General features: G+C 50.0%; 3 protein-coding genes and 1 pseudogene across 3 annotated transcripts; 2 read left to right on the top strand and 2 right to left on the bottom strand.

Annotated features, from left to right (window-relative positions):
• Positions 1 to 1,938: 1,938 nt before the first annotated feature.
• CD320 (CD320 molecule) lies at positions 1,939 to 7,611 on the bottom strand. Its single transcript, XM_036281791.1, has 5 exons — positions 6,366 to 7,611; positions 3,527 to 3,652; positions 3,021 to 3,254; positions 2,566 to 2,727; positions 1,939 to 2,392 (listed from the first exon to the last, which is right to left on the bottom strand). The coding sequence occupies exons 1-5, from the start codon at positions 6,478 to 6,480 to the stop codon at positions 2,250 to 2,252; spliced, it is 780 nt and encodes a 259-aa protein (XP_036137684.1). The 5' UTR covers positions 6,481 to 7,611; the 3' UTR covers positions 1,939 to 2,249.
• A 206-nt stretch (positions 7,612 to 7,817) lies between these two features.
• LOC118643611 lies at positions 7,818 to 8,966 on the top strand (annotated as a pseudogene).
• Positions 8,967 to 10,784: 1,818 nt separating this feature from the next.
• On the bottom strand, positions 10,785 to 18,089 carry NDUFA7 (NADH:ubiquinone oxidoreductase subunit A7). Its single transcript, XM_036281792.1, has 4 exons — positions 17,978 to 18,089; positions 17,537 to 17,586; positions 13,663 to 13,812; positions 10,785 to 10,993 (listed from the first exon to the last, which is right to left on the bottom strand). Exons 1-4 carry the CDS (start codon positions 18,026 to 18,028, stop codon positions 10,903 to 10,905), a joined length of 342 nt encoding a protein of 113 aa, XP_036137685.1. The 5' UTR covers positions 18,029 to 18,089; the 3' UTR covers positions 10,785 to 10,902.
• Positions 18,090 to 18,159: 70 nt separating this feature from the next.
• On the top strand, positions 18,160 to 19,193 carry RPS28 (ribosomal protein S28). Its single transcript, XM_036241321.1, has 4 exons — positions 18,160 to 18,227; positions 18,321 to 18,368; positions 18,779 to 18,912; positions 19,113 to 19,193. Exons 1-3 carry the CDS (start codon positions 18,189 to 18,191, stop codon positions 18,899 to 18,901), a joined length of 210 nt encoding a protein of 69 aa, XP_036097214.1. The 5' UTR covers positions 18,160 to 18,188; the 3' UTR covers positions 18,902 to 18,912; positions 19,113 to 19,193.
• The last annotated feature ends 288 nt before the right edge of the window (positions 19,194 to 19,481 follow it).

Consider the following 19,481-nt stretch of genomic DNA (forward strand, 5'->3'; position numbering starts at 1 on the left):
GGAAGAGAGAGAGAGAGAAACATCGATGCGAAAGGGACACATCGAGTGGCTGCCACCTGCACGACCAACCAGGGCCGGGGACAAACTGCAACCGAAGTACATGCCCTTAGCGGGAACCGAACCCGGGTCTCTCTGGACCGCAGGCGGATGCTCTAACTGCTGAGCCAAGCCGGCCAGGGCTATTTTCTGTATTTTTGATGCTCTGGCAACTGGAATCTCCCTAATGAGGGAAGAATTGTTCTTCAGGGTTAGCTAGTTCCTGGACTCACCTTTCACATGCAAACCAACCGATCCAGAGCCACTATCCTCCTGTCCTGATCACCGCAGGGCCAGGTGCCAACTAGGGAGAGTATAGTGTAAGTGACTGACAATAAGCTTTTTGATTGCTGAGGCATCCATTTCAAGACATCCATCTTGAACACAATGCCAGTCTTATGACATAGCTACTAACAAGACTACCCAGATAAGGAATCAGGCTGCTCCCACACATAAAAGACCCTTTCAGAACGCCCTGTGTGACCTAGATAACTGACCACTTGAGTGATCTCTTCTCCCTTCCTGCACCCTAATTCCTTCTCTTATGCTTTAAATTCACCGACAGAGCCCAGCCGGTGTTGTTCAGTGGTTGAGCGTCGAACCATGCACCAGGAGGTTGTCGGTTCAGTTCCTGGTCGGGGCACATGCTCAGGTGTGGGCCAAACCCCCAGTGGGGGGCTTGCGAGGGGCAGCCAATCAATGTTCTCTCTCATCAATGTTTCCATGTCTCTCTTCCTCTCTTTTCCTTTCTCTCTAAAAAATAAATAAATAAATAAATAAATAAATAAAGGAAAAAAAATTTCACCAATAGAGAACCCAGACACCCCTAGATGACTCACTCTCAGTCCCTAATAAAGGCAGAGCCCTTCGTCCTTGCCTCCTTCCCAATCATGCTGTGTGGCCGTGAGCCCATGAGTAATAAATCTTGTTCCATGAAGTTCTCTGATGGCTGCTGGTGAGGTACATCCTGGGATCATACAAAGAACCATATGGGCTGGTCCACCCACAACACTGATTCTAGTCAGGGAAATAGCTGTGGAGGCAGCACGAGTAATAAAGACCCAGGTGAGTGTCTCAGGCATCCCTAGCGGAGTGCATCATTGTCCGCAGGCTAACACAACAGACAGTGCCTATGCCAAGCCCACTGAAACTATTCAAACTAGCAATTCAAGCCTGCTTTCCCTGCCTTACCCATTCCTTCTGGTGAAAACCACAATCAAGGTTCTAGCCTTGAGGCCCTCTGCCTCCAGACTGCCCATGTTGCTTCCTTGTGTGGCCCTACCTACAAAACACTCCTCTTAGCGAGTTACAACATGTCTTTTCAATGGTCATCCTCTCCTGATCTGTTGGCCTCATCATACCTGAATAATAAAATCCACATTTTATTATTTTTTTTAATCCTCACCCGAGGACATTTTTGCATTTATCTTCAGATAGAGCGGGAGGGAAAGAGGGGGGAAAAGAGAGAGAGAAACATCGATGCAAGAGAGATACATCAAGTGGTTACCACCCACACAACCCCAACCGGGGCCAGGGGCAAACTGCAACCGAGGTATGTGCCCTTCGCGGGAACCAAACCCAGGACTCTCTGGTCCGTGAGCCGACGCTCTAACCGCTGAGCCAAACCAGCCAGGGCTAAAATATACATTTTAAAATGCAGTGGAGCAGAGACCTGCTTCCATCTCAAGGAGGAGGCAGCCATGATGGACAGGTATCCCCCTAGACTCCAGAAGGTAATGCCCAATCTCTGCTCTCCTCAAAGAAGCCCGTGGTAACACAGACTGCTCCAATGCTCCTGCTCTGGGTCCCAGGAAGCAAGAAGCAGAATGGCCACAGAAAGGGCTGCTGCCCAGAACCCAGGCTGCCCAGAGGGAGGGAGACAGAGGCCCAGAGACAGGCAGATGATGTGAAATAACTTTAATCACCACACTCAGATGGGGTGGGGCAGGAGCAGAGTCTGTGCAGGGGTCACCCCGAAGCAGCCTGGAGCCAACTCTTTGGTTTCAGATGGGGCATGATCCCAATCCAGACTTCCCACATACAAAAGTAGGATCAGGCATCTCCAGTCTCCAGGATCAAGTCTGCAGGAGTCAGGTCTGTCGTGCTGTGTGGCCAGAAGAACTCATATCTGAGGGCTGGTGTGCCAACAGCCATATGTGTGTCCTCATATCTGCCACTCAGAGCCCCAGTAGCATGATGGCAAGAGCTCATCCTCAGAGCAGTGAGGTCTTCCTCTCTGACATCAGTAAGGACTCCTTGATGGCCACCAGCAGCTCCGGCGGGTACAGGAGCCCCTGAGCACAAAGCCAGGACAACACAAGCAGGGTGACAGCAACTAGACCTGCACTTAGCACCACTGTGGGGAACAGACAGATGGGTGGGTGAGGAAGTAGAAGGAATCTCCACACCCACCAAGCTCCTAATGCATGGAGACTGGGATTTGTAGCCTGTCCCCTCCTCAAGCCCCAGCTCCTAAGAGCAGCTGCCCCAGGCCCAGGGAATGGGAATAGGAGGGCCTGTTCATCATACCGGCAGCTGCAATAACTCCATAGGCATTTCGATTTCCAGACTGGACTGAGTCTTGGTCCCTGACAAAGGTGGCTGTGGCATTCCCAAGATAGGTGACACTCTCCAGGATCACAGGGGTCACAGGGGTCCCCACAGACGTGCCTTCCTGGAGGGTCTCAGTTCCTGCAATAAGTCCAGGCATTCATTAGCTGGGGAAGGGATGTGGTGGTGGGGTAAAGAGGTGTTCCAGGTGCCTGAGGGGAACCTTGAGACTCATCTTCCATTCCAGCCTGAGTGAGGTTGGTGAGTACTGGTGCCAGGAGTTACCTCTCACTGCCCCCACAGGGATGCAGACAAGAACAAATGCACATGTCCACACCCCAAGCCTGGTCATACACCGGAAGGTGTCAAATATCCTTATCTAATGATGAGCCCTCCCCACTGCTACAGCCATGATGAGGTCCCAAGGCACGCACCACAGCCAAGCTCATCTCTGGAGTCAGGACAGTCCGGGTGGCCATCACAGAACCAGGTATGTGGGATGCAGGTGTTGCCCAGCAGGCAGCGGAGCTCCCCTGCTGGGCAGGACTGGCTGCTACAGTTGGGAAGGATCTTGTCAATACCATCGGGGCAGTCACTGATGCTGTCACAAGAGCAGAGGCTGCCTGTGGGTGGTGGGCACTGCCCATCCTGGGTGCACGGCTCCATCTCTGGAGTACAGAGTCAGTTAGGTCCCTAATACCCCCACAACAGAGCCCAGGTACTCCCCACAGCCTACCCTCTTGCAAGCCTCCAGTTCTAAGACCACACTAACTCCACCTCCCTGTAAACCCACTTCTTCTCAAGCCTGAGACTCCCTCTTACAAGCCCCATCTACCCTCAGGCCCCACCCAACTGGGCTCCCTGAAAGCCATACCCCTTCCATAAACCCCTTCCTATGGTCCCACCCTTGCAAGCCCCACCCCAAGGTGTGGCCACTCACTGCACTCCTCCTCATCACTGCCATCAGGGCAGTCCTGGTCACCATCACAATGCCAGATGAGGGGCACACAGTAGCCTCTGATGTGGCACTGGAAGCTTGTGGGTGGGCACGAACCTGCGCTGGGGCCTGCAAGATGAACACAAAGTGAAGCCTGGAGGGCCTGAGTCTGAAACCTCTCCAGAAGTCCAGTAGTCACAGGCTGTGAACACCAGGAGACAGGCCAGGTCCCAGGGTACTGGAACTACATTGGTGGCTAACCTTTGCTGAAGACCTTCTATGTGAGGCTTGGAGCCAGAGTTCATGGCCTCACCACAAGCTCTCCTGGACAGGTTCTACTGAGATCCTCATTCTACAGAAAACACTGAGGAGATGTAAGGCCAAAAGCAACAGAACTAGTGGCAGAGTCAAGATTCAAAAACAGGTCTCACTGATCCTGGAGTTATTACCAGGCTCCAAATGGCCAGAGATCTCCCCAGGACTCTCTCCAAACTTCATGGTTAAACAGACTTGGGGAGGGGCCATCTCTGAACCTGCCCTGAACCAGGCTCATGGTCAGGGTCAGCAGGGCCCATTACATTCCACCTACTTAACAAAGGGAAAACTGAGGCCCTGGGTAAAGGACCTACTTAGCTCCCAAATTCCTCCCAGATCTGACCACTTTCCCCATCCTAAATGTGCTACCTCACCAGGCCCCCACCCCTATCTCCATTTGGACACTGGAAAACCTCTCAGAGTCACATCATTCAGTCATCCTCCTCACCAATCCTCTGCTCAAAGCCATTTCCTGGTCTACCAGCCCTCTCATGACCAAATCCTACCTCTTCCAAGTGACCCACAAGGCCTAGTCCAGCCCTGAACCTTTCCTAGAACATTTTCCTCCCACATTCTCCTCTTAATCAAGCTTCCTCTGTCTTGGCCTCCCCGCTGCTTCTCCAAGAGGCCTGGCTTGTTCCACCTCAGGGCCTTTGTCTGCTGTTTCTTGGCCCAGTACACCCTTTCCTTCCTCCACTCTGTACCTGGTGATTTCCTCCTCAGTCTTCAGATCTCAATCTATTTCCTGGGAGGGGTATCCTGCCTCTTCCAGAGATTTCTGAGGCTCTGCTTTCCACTTATAACAATGGTCCTTAAACTGATATGGAATAGACTGGACACTCAGTGTGTCAGGACCATGACCCTGTGACCGAAATTCCAGGGTGGTAACTGACAATAAGTGGACAGAGGTCACACTCAGATGAGATCTGAGCCTTCCTGGACCCCCAACAGTAAGGCTTGGGCAGTATGCTGATCTGGAGGAGCATGGAAAGAACTGAAACCTGAGTCAGCAGGTAAGAGTTTGAGGGACAGAGCAAAAGAGTGACCTTTTAGGGCTTCCTCCTGGGTGTAGCAAGACAGGTAGCAAATATCTGGCTTGGCCCCACTCCACTTGATGCTGGTCCACTTGCCCCTTCCACCTTTACTCACAGAGCCTGAGCCTCCAAACACCCCACTTGCCATAGCTGGCTACTCTGCAGACCTCCAGGCCCAACTGCAGCCATAGGCCACACAGTCCCTGAGCTCGGTGGAGCCCGGAAAAGCTGTAGACAACCTGGAGCTGGTTTTCTTCCCTGTCCATGGGGGACTGTCAGCCTCCAGGTTTGGCTTTCTCCCCAGGCCTAGCCAATCTTGGCCAGGACAAACAACATCTCTCCCTGGCCTGCTGGAGTGTGTGTCCCATGTAAAGTGGGCAGCAGAGCAGATTGACCCCGCTTCATATGGTTAGGGGGCCAGGCCAGCGACTTCCCCTCCCAGCTTCTGTTTTCTCACCTGTAAATGGGCAGTTAGGTGACCTCAGTGTCCCAAGGAGACTGCTTGTATATAAAGAGTTTGGTACTGCCCTGGTCGGTTTGGCTCAGCGGTTAGAGCATCGGCCTGTGGTCCTGAGAGACCTGGGTTCGGTTCCCGCTAAGGGCATGTACCTCGGTTGCAGTTTGTCCCCGGCCCTGGTCGGTTGTGCGGGCGGCAGCCACTCGATGTATTCCTTTCACGTCGATGTTTCTCTCTCTCTCTCTCTGTTCCTCTCTCTCCCTCCCACTCTACCTGAACAAAAAATGGAAAAATGTCCTCGGGTGAGGATAAAAAAAAAAAAAAAAGAGTTTGGTACTTGGTTAACATGAGTCCTCCCTTCCTTGAGGGGACATTTAACCTGAAAAGGCAGGGACTTTAGGGGGAGGCAGGGGACGAGATAAGAGGGGAACCCACGGAGGAGCAGGTGTGTGAACCTGACTTCACAGCTGAGGGGCACCTGTGCACACAGGGAGGCCACTCTAACCCTCACAGCTGCCTCTGGGAATCTCAGAGACAGCCACCAATATCGCACAGGCCAGGGGTCACAGGGAGGGAGACCTTTCATTCGCTAAGGCCAGAAGAGAAAAGTGGAGATTGAGAAGGGGGGGATGGTCACCGAGGAAACAGCCACATGGCCTCAGCTCAGGCGCCAGGGTTTGGAAGGTGCAGCTGCTGCATAAAGTACCAGGTACCAGGTGATCGGCCCTGCAGTGTTAGAGGTCAGTCAACCAGAGCCTGCAGTGAGACTTCCTTCCCACGCTGGGCTGAAGGACGGCTTGGAGGTGACAATGCATCACAACAAAGCAGAGCAGGTGGAGGGTGTGAGCAGGGCCAGAGGAGGGTAAAGGCAATGAACTCCTCCATTGGTGAAGACTCGCATAACCTCCCGGCTAAGGAGTCAACAGCCACATGAAGTAGGGGTGACTGGGACAGACGAGCGGCGCAGCCAATGGTGAGTTGGTGCAGGTACGGACGAAGTTAGGCTGCCGGCGCGGGCTGCGCAGAGCTCACTCACCTATGGTCTGAGCGGGGGACCGGGTCGGGGCGGCCTCCAGGCCCAGTCCGAAGCCAAACAGCAGCCACAGGGCCAGGCCCAGAGCGGCAGTTTGGTCTGCTCCTCCGGGTGCCATCCAACTGCTCAACGTGCCAACCCAGCCCTGGACTGGCCGCACGCCGTCTGGGCCTAGCTCTTATCCCCGCGCACGCAGGCGCACAGGCTTGGGGCGGGGCCCAAACCTGATGGGTCTTGTGCCTAAGCCTACCGTAAATGTCCGAATACGAAGGGACCCACGATTTGAGACTCTTCCGCACTTTCTCCGGTGACAAGGTATAGCGAAAGGTACGGGGAGATGGAAACGAACTTGTCGGTGTCTACTTAACAGTGTTTAACGTTCAATATGCTTCCTGCAGCAAATGTACTGCCCAATTATTTAATATGGCAGCCACTCCCCTCAGGCCTGCCCCATCCTGGCCTTTTAATTACTGTACTTCTTTCGTGCACTCGATGCATTATATATTTTACTCACTTACTTTGGTTTAGTGTCTGATCCCCCACTGGAATGTCAGGTCCAGGGGGCCAGGAATGCCGTTTTTGTGCCCCCAGTGCCTCCAACAGTGCCTTAGTGGGCTCTTAAATATAAATGTAAATGTTCTGTCCCTGGTAGCTGGATGCGCTCACCCATGCTCACTGCCTCATTAAGTCCTCATGTACCCAATAGGGAAGTATTCTTCACTTTGAGAACAAGATATGCGAAGGCAATCCTTGGGTCTTCACTTCTCACACTCACCCAGGAGGCACATAAAATAAACCTTCTGCAAGCTTTCTAGTCAATCTGGCTTCTGCGTTCTCTTCTTGAAAATATTTTCGGTCAGTCCCCTCCGCCTCCGCCGCCTTTGCCAGCGCTCCCGTGCCACCTCGGGCTGGCGGTCCTCCGCAGGAGAGAGCGAGGCGGCAGGCGGCCTACGGGGGCAGCCCGCGGCCCCGAGTGCTTTGCGGCGGCGGCGGCAGCGGCAGCGGCAGCGTCTCCAGAGGATAGGCGTGAGGCACCCCAGCGCTCAGAAGACATTCCCACTGCTCCTCGGAGACGACACCCATCTTCCACTGCACTTGGAACTCCTGGAGAGTTGCCTTTGTGAAAAGCTGGCAATAATTTCTTTAAATCCCATCTTAGTTTTTCCTTTTTGTTGCGCTTCACAAGAATATCCAGAAACCATGAACAACGTTTGTAATGAAGAGTTTGACTGCCATTTCCTCGATGAGGGCTTTACTGCCAAAGACATTCTGGATCAAAAAATTAATGAAGTCTCTTCTTCCAATGATAAGAATGCCTTCTATATTGCAGACTTGGGAGACATTCTAAAGAAACATCTTAAATAGTTAAAAGCTTTTCCTTTGGTCACCCGCTTTTATGCAATCAAATGAAATGACAGCAGAACCATAGTGAAGACCCTGCCTGCTATCCAGATGGGATTTGACTGCCAGCAAGACTTGAGGTGCCTCCAGAGAGGATTAGCTATGCAAATCCTTGTAAACAAGTGTCTCAGATTAAGTAGGCTGCCAATAGTGGAGTCCAGATGACTTTCGATAGTGAAGTTGAATTGATGCAAGTTGCCAGGGCATATGCAAAGGCTAAATTGGTTCTGTGGATTGCCGCTGATGATTCCAAAGTAGTCTGTCGTCTCAGTGTTAAATTCGGTGCCACACTCAAAATTAGCATGCTTCTTTTGGAATAGGCAGGATTGGTGTGTTTCCAAGTGGGAAGTGGCTATGCCTACACTGAGACTTCTGTGCAAGCCATCTTCAATGCCCACTGTGTCTTTGACATGGGAGCTGAGGTTAGTTTCACCATGTATCTGCTTGATATTGGTGGTGGTGTTCCTGGATTTGAGGATGAAAGCTTAAACTTGAAGAAATCAACCCAGCCCTGGCCAAGTATTTTCCATCAGACCTGGAAGTGACAGTCATAGCTGAGCCAGGAAGATACTACGTTGCATCAGCTTTCACATTTGCAGTTATCATTGCCAAAAATACTGATGAGTCAAGTGAAAAAAACCTTTATATATTATGTAAATGATTAAGTATATGGATCATTTAATTGCATCCTCTATGATCATGCACATGTGAAGCCTCTTCTGCATAAGAGACCCAAACCAGATGAGAACTATTATTCATCCAGCATATAGGGACCAACATGTGATGGCTTTAACCACATTGTAGAGTACTGTGCACATAGGGGACTGGATGCTCTTTGAAAACATGGGTGCTTACACTGTTGCTACTACTTTCAGTGGATTCCAGAGGCCGACCATCTACTTCCTGATGTCAGGGCCAACATGGCAACTGATGCAAATCCAAAACCACGACTTACCAGAGGTGGAGGAGCAGGACATCAGCACTCTGCCCCTGTCCTATGCCTGGGAGAATGGAATGAAGCACCACCCAGCAACCTGTGCTGCAGCTCGTATTAATGTGTAGAAGCAATTCTTATAGCTGTTTTGCGAGTGTAGCTTGACCTAGGGACTTGGGGGAACCCTTGAACTTAATTATTGCTAGTTTTGAAATGTCTTTTTAAGTAGGTCTGGCACAGATGGACCAATGTGGAAGGCTAAGTGATGGGGTCACACTTATCTGTGTTCTTATGGAAACTATTTGAATACTTGTTTTATATAGATTTTTATTCAATTTTCAAGCATAATACTATTGAGTGTCTCTCAGCTGCTGAGCAAGCATTTGTAGCTTGTATGTTGGCAGAACAGGCCAGAAGCTTAGTGTTGTGCCATTTTAAAAATAAAGTACCTTGAAAATAAAACAAAAAAGGAAAATATGTTCATCTACAGCTCTGCCTTCAAAAGCAGCACATCCAACTGCCAGCACAACCCCACCCAACCAAATCACTGTCCCTCAGCATTATGACAGATATGCAAGTATGTACCACTCCCCAAGTTTCCTGTGAAGCTACATTTTATAAAGCATACAGATTTTCACTGTAGGGGCTCTATTTACAGGTTGATGACACACTTCACTATTTGAAAATGTTGGAGGTTATGGCTGCTTTTGGAATAGTTACATTTTCTGATAATAATCTCCCAGATTCCCAGGGAAATGGGGCAAGAAGGGTGCAGAGACAGGTGGAAAGGGTGGCAAAGAGGACTGTGGGGGTGGGGGTAGCAGGCCTTAGAGGCTGTTCAGCATCTTGGTAAGGGGGACAGCTGGGATCCAGGGGAAAAAAAAGCTGAAGCAACTCTTGCACTCTCCAAGCCTCAGTTCTGTCAAGGTTTGACAGCAGTGATGACCTCACAGGATGAAAGGAGCCAAGATCATGGATAGGAACATTCAGAACGGCACCTGGCACACAGAAAGAGCTCAGGTGTCAGACCACTTTCCTACTTTACTCCCTTGCCAAATTTAAAGTCTGGCTCATAAAACTATTCTCAAACCTTCAATGGCACATCTTGCTTGGGGTCTCATGAAGCCCTCTAGGTTTGTCCTCATTGTAGCTTCCACGTACCCTGATCAGCCTTCCTCTCCCTCCTGATCTTCCTGAATTTGATTTATCATTTACTCCAATCAGAACCCCACCTCCTCCAAGAAGTCTTATGAGGGGTTTCAGTCTGTGAGACTCCCTCCCTCTAATGAGCTCCAAGTTTTAGTATTTGAGATGCCCACTCTGGGACACTTACATCTCCTGCCTGGGACTGTGACCCTTTCCTGCCTCCTGCCTTTTTCTCCACTTCCACTCTCCAGGCACACAGCTGATCTTAACCTACTGAAGGGCTACAGGTTCTTTCATGGGGCAGCCATGCCACTCCCCTAGTTGAGGTCACTGCATGTCTCCCTGTCACTCCTGCAACCAGACTGGGGCCAGTTCTTTTTGCCTTTTACTCTCCTGCTCATTCCTCCAGACACAAGCCCCTTCTATTCCATGGCTGAATCAGCCTCACCTCCTCTGCCCCCAGGCCCTGAGTAGAAAGGTTTCTGGCTCAGGGAGGCCTTTCCTCATCTGCCCTAGGTAAGCCTTACCTATAAGCCACCTTGCTATCCTCTGCCTTCCCTACTGAGCTGCAGGGTGGTCAAAGTCAGGCAGGGGCCACAGTGGGAGGATCCACATGAGCAGTGGCTGGGAAGCTCTTGAGAGAGTTAAGTGAGCAGTGTGTGTTTGGTCCTGCTGCCCTTCACAGTCAGAGCCTCCAAACCCCCAGAGGCCTTGGAATCCAGCCCACCACTCTCATGGATGGAGCCAGGCTCTTGGAGAAGGGACAGGGACATCTCTGATATCTCTGTACCATGTCATCCATGTCTGCAACACGTCACCCTGGAGCCTGAGAACCACTATCCCTCCCTGTCCCTGCAGCACTGACAGAGTTAAGAGATTTGGCACCAACTTCACCGCAAAATCCAAGTAAACCCAGTGTCACTTTAAAAGTCAAATGGAAGTGATACTAGAGAGCACAATATATTTGTCATAAGTTAGGTCATATTCTCCCAGGATGGAAGACAAGGAGGAGAAGCACTCAGTGGACCTGAGAGCATAGACAGGTGGCCCAGAGCAGTGTCACAGGTAAGGCTGGTCCTGGGATAGCTCCCACTTCTGTATGGGAGGAGCTGGTGTCACTGCTTTCTTCTCAGTGGCTGCCAAAGCTGAGCTGGAAGAGGAATGATATCTTACCATCTGCAAAAACATGGATGGACCTAGAGAGCTAGAGGGTATTATATTCAGTGAAGTAAGTCAGACAAAGTACCATATGACCTCACTTATATGTGGAATCTAAAAAACAAACAACACACACACACACAAGCTCACAGATATAGAGAACTGATTGGTGGTTGCCAGGGGCGGAAAGTAGTGGGTGGGCAAAGGGGGTTAAAAGGTACAAACTGCCTGGCCAGTGTGGCTCAGTGGACTGAGCACCGTCCAGTGAATTGAGAGGTCCCATTTCAATTCCGGGTCAGGGCACATGTCTGGATTTCGGTCTTGATCCCCAGAAGGGGGCATGCAGGAGGCAAGCTGATTGATGTTTCTCTCTCATCTCAATGTTTCTCTCTCTCTCTCCCCCCCCTTTCTCTCTCTAAAAAAAAAAAAAAAATCAATAAAAACATATATTTTTAAAAAGGTACAAACTTCTTTTTATATAATAAATAAGTCCTGCCCAGTGGGTGTAACTCACTGGTTGAGCGTCAACCCATGCACCAAGAGGTCACCAGTTCAATTCCTGGTCAGGGCACATGCCCAAGTTGTGGGCCAAATCCCCAGTGGGGGGCATGCAGGAGGCAGCCAATCGATGTTCTCTCTCATAGATGTTTCTTTCTTTTTTTGTGGTACGTGCCCTTAGCCAGAACCAAACCCAGGACTCTCTGGTCCGCAGGCCGACGCTGAACTACTGAGCCAAACTGGCCAGGGCTCTCATTGATGTTTCTATCTCTCTCTCCCTCTCCCTTTTCCTCTCTAAAATTAGTAAATAAATAAATAAGTCCTGGGGATGTAATGTACAGCATGGTGACTATAGTTAGTACTGTACTGTATATTTGAAAGTTACTAAGACAGATGTTAAGTTCTCAACACACAAAAAAATTTTAATTATGTTAAGTGATGAACACTAAGTAGTCTTATTATAGTGTTCATTTCACAATATATAGATGTCAAATCATTATGTTGTACACCTGAAACTAATACAATGTTATATGTCAACTATACCTTTTTTTGTTTGTATGTTAATCCTCACCCAAGGATATTTTTTCCATTGAATTTTAGAGAGTGAAAGGGAGGGAGAGAGACATACAGACAGAGAGAAACATCAATGTGAGAGAGACACACTGATTGGTTGCCCCCCCCCCCCCCAGGCCAGGGATCAAATTTGCAACCCAGGTACATGTCCTTGACTGTAATCAAAACCATGACCCTCCAGTGTGAGGGCCAATGCCCTATCCACTGAGCTACACCAACTACGGCAGACCTCTATCCTCTATTTTTTATTTTCTTTCTTTCTTTCTCTATTCATTCTTTTTTTTTTATCCTCACCCAAGGACATTTTTCCTTTTTTTTTTTGTTCAGATAGAGCGGGAGGGAGAGAGAGGAAGAGAGAAAGAGAGAAACATCCATGTGAAGGGACACATCGAGTGGCTGCCACCCGCACGACCAACCAGGGCCGGGGACAAACTGCAACCGAGGTACGTGCCCCTAGCAGGAACCAAACCCGGGTCTCTCTGTACCGCAGGCCGATGCTCCAACCGCTGAACCAAACTGGCCAGGGCTATTCATTCTTTTTAGTTAACTTTTTCTTAATCCTTACTATTTTTCCACTGATTTTAGATAGAGTGGGAGGGAGGGAGGCAGAGAGAGAGAAACACTAATGTGAGAGACACATCAATTGGTTGCCTCCTACACGACCCTGAATCATACCTGCAACTGAAGTTTGTGCCCTTGACCCAGAATCAAATACAGGACTCTTCTGTCCATGGGCCGGCCGATGCTCGAACACTGAGCCAAACCAGCCAGGGCACACCTCAATTAAAAAAAAAAAAAGCCCTACCCTGGCCAGTTTGGCTCAGCGGTTAGAGCATCAGCCTGCGGTCCACAGAGACCCGGGTTTTGTTCCCGCTAAGGGCATGTACCTTGGCTGCAGTTTGTCCCTGGTCCTGGTTGGGTCATGCGGGTGGCGGCCACTCCATGTGTCCCATTCATGTCAATGTTTCTCTCTCTCTCTTCCTCTCTCTCCCTCCCAATCTATCTGAATAAAAAATGGAAAAATGTGCTCGGGTGAGGATATTAAAAAAAACAAACAAGCCCTGGCCGGTTCGGTTCAGCGGTTAGAGCATTGGCCTGCAGTCTGGAGAGACCCAGACTCTGTTCCCACTAAGGGCACGTACCTCGGTTACGATTTGTCCCCAGCCCTGGTTGGGTTGTATGGGTGGCGACCACTCGATGTGTCCCTTTCACATCGATGTTTCTCTCTCTCTCTCTCTCTCCCTCCCTCCCACTCTATCTGAACAAAATATTGAAAAATGTCCTCGGGTGAGAATTAAAATAAAAAAAAATAAAACATGATTGTTTTAAAACAAAACAAAATTACAAAACAATGCCTGGCCTTCTCCCAGGGACCTTGAAGGAACCTTGGCGTTTTATCTGATTTGTAGAAAACACACCCTTGCTGAGGCCCTAACCCTTACACTGGAATAGGTGGGCATTAAATGAGTTTGCAGATGAAAAGGCCCAGGCAGCACAGTTCCCAACACAGCTGATGCTAGATAAATGGGGACATGAAAAGCAGACGTGAGAGAAAAGGCTGACTGCAGGAGGGGTGTGTAGCATCCTCACCTCTCTGCTGGCTTGCCTGACACCAGTGCCTTCTGTGAAGACATGACAATCGAAGGTGGCATTGCTTCCCGGCGGCCGTCACGAGTGCAGTAATAATTGTTGGAGAGCTTGTGGCTGGGGCCCACAGGGAGCCTGGGAGGAGGCTGAGTTCTGAGGAAAAAGGACATCAGCATTAAAACAAAGCCAAAAGTGCTTTCACTGCCTTGCTGGGCAGGGCTGGTCACCTCAGTCACTGAGACAGGTTGCAGGCCAGGGGGTATCCCTTGGTACACTGTCATGTAGGGACATATCTGGAGAGGGTCCAGAGCCTAGAAGCAGGTGGCAGCCCAGGCTTTGGATGTGAAGGTGCTGAAAGGTGAGACCTGGGCCTGCCCTACTGTAGGTCCCCCATTTGCCCCAAATATGGTGGGTACCAATGAACAACTTTTTGTGAAACCCAAAGAGGCGGGCCCAGTCTGAATACCTGGGCCTGTTCCCACCCCACCATGACCCAGAGCTTGGCAGTTGGCCTCACTTCCACCTGCAGATGCTCAGAAAATGAAGAAGCCAAGTTGTGGAGCTCTGCCCACTACCTGTCCAGTAGTTAGAGTTAATAAAAGCTTGGGCCCTGGCCAGTTTGGCTCAGCGGTTAGAGCGTCGGCTTGCGGTCCGGAGAGACCCGGGTTCGGTTCCCGCTAAGGGCACGTACTTCGGTTGCAGTTTGTCCCCGGCCCTGGTTGGTTGTGCGGGTGGCAGCCACTCGATGTGTTCCTTCACGTCGATGTTTCTCTTTCTCTCTCCCTTCCTCTCTCTCCCTCCCACTCTATCTGTACAAAAAAAATAAATAAATAAAAGCTTGGGCAACAAGCTCTAAACACAGTTCATTCTGAGGGGCTTCCTTCCCAAAGGCCAGACTACAGAACTCCTGGGTTTCCTGCTATCTCAGAACTCTCTGGAGAACCCTACAGGGATCAAGGCTTATTACTCAGAGCACCTTGTACCCCAAGCCTCCCAGGCCTCTGCATTTCCTGCTACCTCATGGTGGCTGCAGCCAGAAAGGGGGGTGGGATAAATTTATGAAGAAGCTGGAAGCCTAAAAAGGAAACCCTAACCTCAAGAGGAGCTTCCCTAGAAAACATAGCAGAGAAGGAGGGCAAGAAAGATATTTTAAAAATTGGTTTTTCATTCAACCATGTTTTGTTTTAGCCTTTTTAATGTTTTCATTGATTTTTTAGAGAGGAAAGGAGAAAAACAAACATCCATAGGCTGCCTCCTACACACCCCCACTGGGGACCGAGCCCGAAACCTGGGCATGTGCCCTGATCTGGAATCAAACCTGGACCTCTCAGTCCATGGGGCAATGCTCAGTCCACTGAGCCACACCAGCCAGACATCAACCATGTTTTTAAACTTTATGTCTGGTAATCATTTTGCCAGGATTTAAGTTTTTCTTTCTTTTTTAAAAAAAATGTTTTCACCCTGGCCGGTTTGGTTCAGTGGTTAGTGTCGGCCCGTGGACCGAAGAGTCACAGGTTCAATTCTGGTCAAGGGCACATTACCTCATTTACGGTTTGGTCCCTGGCCCTGGTCAGGGTCATTTGGGAGGAAACCAATCGATATGCCTCTCTCACATTGATGATTCTCTCTCTCTCTCCTCCCATTCTGTCTGAAGATAAATGGAAAAATACCCTTGGGTGAGGATTGAAAAAATACATATATATATATATGTTTTTATTGATTTTTTTAGAGAGAGAAACACTGATCAGTTGCCTCCTGCATACCCCCCACTGGGAACCGAGCATGAAACCCAGGCATGTGTCCTGACCTGGACCTCTCAGTCCATGGGACGACGCTCAATCCACTGAGCCACACCGGCTGGGCAGATTTAAGTTTTTCTTAAGACAAATGACAGTAGTTATATACATATATATTTATCCTCACCCGAGGACAATTTTCAAGAACATTTTTCCATTTTTTGCTCAGATAGAGTGGGAGGGAGAGACAGAGAAACACCAACGTGAAAGGGACACATCAAGTGGCCGCCTCCTGCACAACAAACCAGGGCCAGGGAAAACCGCAACCGAGGTACATGCCCTAGCGGGAACCAAACCTGGGTCTCTCTGGACTGCAGGTCAATACTCCAACTGCTGAGCCAAACTGGCCAGGGCCATTTTATATATGTATGTATATACATATATATGTATATATGTATGTGTGTGTGTATTTTTTTTCTTTTTTAAAGAAATACAGATAAAAATGTATTTTAAAAATTTAACATTCAAGCTCAGTTGGTGTGGCTCAGTGGATTGAGTGACGTCCCATGGACTGAGAGGTCCCCGTTCGATTCCTGGTCACAGCACATGCCTAGGTTGTGGGCTTGATCCCCAGTAGGCAGCATGCAGGAGGCAGCAGACTGTTTCTCTCTCACATCAATGTTTCTATCTCTCTCTCCCTAAAAATAACCCATTAAATAAACATATTCAGCCCTGTCCTGTTTGGCTCAGCAGTTAGAGCATTGGCCTGTGGTCCAGAGAGACCCAGGTTAGGTTCCCGCTAAGGGCACACACCTCAGTTGCAGTTTGTCCCCGGCCCTGGTTGGGTCATGCGGGTGGCAAACACTCGATGTGTCCCTTTCATGTCTATGTTTCTCTCTCTCTCCCTCCCACTCTATCTGAATAAATATCAAAAAATGTCCTCGGGTGAGAATTTAAAAAAAAATTTAAAAAAATTCAAAAATTTAACATTCAAAATAACATCCTGTGTGGAAATTAGATTTTAACCCCTGGAGTGCAGAAATGACCTCTGTAAGAATGACCATAGCTTTCTGCAACCTAGCACAGAAAAGGTATAAAGAACCAGCACCGAATGTTAAGGCCCAAATGAGTCACTTGGAGGGGGACATTATCCTAAAGAAGACGAAAATTTTACAGAAGTTTCCTTAACTGGACCAAACCCTGGATGGAAAAGCAATTTAAAACTTTTGATATTAGGAATTAGTCACAACTGTAGGCATTCACATAGATTTGGTTACTTTAGTGCTGTTTTTCTTCTTTTACTGACAATTCTCCAATGCTGCCTTACCTTTGCCTGCCATTGACTCCATTTTATACTTCTATCCCCCTTTCCTCCATGTGTTTCAGCCACACTGGCCTTCCTACTTCTGGTTCTGTCAGGCCTCACAGCCTCACTGCTTAGTGTTCCTTCTACCCATGTTTCTTCAATAATTATCCTTTGGCTCCTTCTCATCATTTTGGTGAATCAAATGTCAATCCCTGAAAAGAAATTTTTCCTGACCACATGATCTGAGGTAGCCACCCACCAGATTACTCTCATTCATTTTGTCTTTGGAGCTTTCAAGAATAATCTTTTTTTGCCTGCTGTGTTTATTTCCCTACAATGTTTCTCTCTCCCTAGGACATGAAAGAATGAGGACAAGAAATTTTCTTTTTTGTACAGTATCCTCAAGGCTGAGGACATGGCCAGGCTTGTAAATATCAAGGGCTTTTTGGACATAAATGAGTTGAAATCAAGACAATTCTGGGTCCAAGTCCCAGCTGTCACTTTCTAATTTCTTGGTGGCTTTAGGCAAATGATTTCGTCTCTCCACGCCTCAATTTTTTTTCATCTATAGCGTGGGATAACAATAACTGGCAAGGTCACACAGAAGACTACAATTCCCAATCAGAATTCACGCCCAATCCAGCTGTTTCCAAAAGAAGCAGTTTACGACCCAGTCCAGCAAGATTAAAGGCAAACCGGCCTTCACAGCCTGTCAGGAAGCTGGAGGCAGGATTTTCCCCAGGGCTTCAGGAGTCTAAAGGAACAAAGATTTTGTTTTTGGTGGAGGAAGGACAGAACAGGGTGAGGGTTGGAACAGCGAGCAGGGACTGCTCACCTCTTGGCGATCTCCTGGTAGCGCAGCTGCAGCTTCGCCTGCAAGTCTTGCTGTGGAAGAGGAGGAAAGAGGTCAAGCTAGCATGGCACCAAAGAAGAGAGAAGAGGTGGAGGGAAGGAGAAACCCCACGGATAGATAAATGAAGGAAAGGCGAGAAATGGGCTGATGGAGACAGGGATACAGGCCCTGTGAAGAGGAAAGTCGGGGGCTGGGGCTACCAGGTCCAAGGCTAATAAGGTCCAGAACTAGGGAGATGCCAGGTCTCCCGGGCTGAAGGGGTCAAGGGTTAGGGGTTCCGGGCTAAGCGAGGGGTCCTGGCCCAGGGGGATCTCGGCACTAAGGCCTTCAGACCCTGGCAGAATACAGGAGGGAGTGAAGGAGCGGGTCCCGGGCGCAAGGAAGTCGCAGCCCCCTCAGCACGGTCCTTTCCGCTCCACGCACCCCAGAGGCCCAGTTGCGCAGAGTCTGGATGAACCGGGTAGCAGACGCCATCTTCCGTCTGTGCTGAAGGGCGCCCGCTACATCCCCACAGCGGAGGCTGTTGGGAAGTACGTGTAAGGTCTCGCGAGAGCAGGGAGGGCGGGGCTAAGACGTTGTATAAAGGAGTTTCTCAAAGCACGTGACTCCTTTCCGCCCGACAGCTGCCGCCATCATGGACACGAGTCGTGTGCAGCCTATCAAGCTAGCCAGGGTGAGAGGGGTCCCCGGTGTTGAGGGCCGAAGTGAGGCTGGTGGGGTAGGGGTAACCGGGCGGGCCAGTTCTGACCCCACTTCCTTCTGCCAGGTCACCAAGGTGCTGGGCAGGACCGGTTCCCAGGGACAGTGCACGCAGGTGAGCGGGTGGGGACGCCCCTGGGGCCTGTTGGAATCCGAGAACCCTTTATCCTAGGTTTTCTGGAGGGTCTGAACACGCACCAATGCCCTGTCAGGCCCCAACGACCATTGTGTGGCTTCACGTCCGGCCGAGTATGCACCTGTCCCCAAAGGGCCCAGAACTGCAAACCCCCTCCCTACTTTCACGCCCGGTGGCTGCTTCTGACGCTCGAGAGCTTTTATCTCCATGTCTCCGCCGTTTTCGGCTTTTCTCCCGGCCCAATCCCACCTGTCAGCGAGCCTCAGTCCCTCTTCTCAGTATCCCTTGGCCGGCTCCTCCACGCCTTCTAAATCCAGATCTGCTGCCCACCCCGCGGTGTCTTTCACTGGCTGGCCCACACTCCTCTTCGCCCCGGGTGGGCCCCGTAGGTGCGCGTGGAATTCATGGACGACACGAGCCGCTCCATCATCCGCAACGTGAAAGGCCCCGTGCGCGAGGGCGACGTGCTCACTCTGTTGGAGTCAGAGCGAGAAGCTCGGAGGCTGCGCTGAATTTGTGCCTGGTGAGTGCAGTACCGGAATAGGGGAACTGAAAGCCGGCCTCTTGACTCATGGTAGGGAGATTTTGGCAAGCCCATGGGTCAGGGGCTCTTGGAGGAGGATGGGGTTGTAAATACAGGGTGCTGAAATTGGCAAGGCTGGGGAGGGAGTTTGCCAGTTGCTGGGAGGCCTGTCGGCATCTCATGCTTGGGTCTGTTTACAGGGTCCTGGCTGGATGTCTGGGTGGACCACGTGGCCCATGGGGAAGCTGTTCCACTGTTAATAAAGCATTTATGTAAAGTCGGTTCTTGTCTGGGGTCACTAGGCCTATATAATACTTTTCTGGCGTGGTACCCAGGTGGTCACTGGCCTTTTCGCATTCTGGAAATCTGGGGAAGGGGAGTTCTACTCCAACAAGGCATTTTCTTTTTGAGGAGAGGGAACCATGTATCTGTATGTGCTCTGAAAACAAGATACAAGTTTAGCTGGGAATGTTTTATTGGGGAAAAAGGTTGGGCCAGATCTAGCAACTGGGCAGGACCACAGAGGTTGAAGTGGGGGAGGGAAAGATCTCTTCACCCACCCCATTCGG

This window comes from Molossus molossus, unplaced genomic scaffold (genome assembly GCF_014108415.1).
Source record: "Molossus molossus isolate mMolMol1 unplaced genomic scaffold, mMolMol1.p scaffold_m16_p_4, whole genome shotgun sequence".
NCBI lineage: Eukaryota > Metazoa > Chordata > Mammalia > Chiroptera > Molossidae > Molossus > Molossus molossus.

Coding starts and splice junctions, on each gene's coding strand:
- CD320 (XM_036281791.1), bottom strand. CDS start 6,480: ATGGCACCCGGAGGAGCAGACCAAACTGCCGCTCTGGGCCTGGCCCTG. Junction 2,728..3,020: donor CAGAGATGAGCTTGGCTGTG/GTGCGTGCCTTG, acceptor GACTTATTGCAG/GAACTGAGACCCTCCAGGAA. Junction 2,393..2,565: donor TGGAGTTATTGCAGCTGCCG/GTATGATGAACA, acceptor TGTTCCCCACAG/TGGTGCTAAGTGCAGGTCTA.
- NDUFA7 (XM_036281792.1), bottom strand. CDS start 18,028: ATGGCGTCTGCTACCCGGTTCATCCAGACTCTGCGCAACTGGGCCTCT. Junction 17,587..17,977: donor TGCGCAACTGGGCCTCTGGG/GTGCGTGGAGCG, acceptor CCTCTTCCACAG/CAAGACTTGCAGGCGAAGCT. Junction 10,994..13,662: donor TCAGGCAAGCCAGCAGAGAG/GTGAGGATGCTA, acceptor TTCCTCTTCCAG/CTCAGCTTTGGCAGCCACTG.
- RPS28 (XM_036241321.1), top strand. CDS start 18,189: ATGGACACGAGTCGTGTGCAGCCTATCAAGCTAGCCAGG. Junction 18,228..18,320: donor AGCCTATCAAGCTAGCCAGG/GTGAGAGGGGTC, acceptor TCCTTCTGCCAG/GTCACCAAGGTGCTGGGCAG. Junction 18,369..18,778: donor CCCAGGGACAGTGCACGCAG/GTGAGCGGGTGG, acceptor TGGGCCCCGTAG/GTGCGCGTGGAATTCATGGA.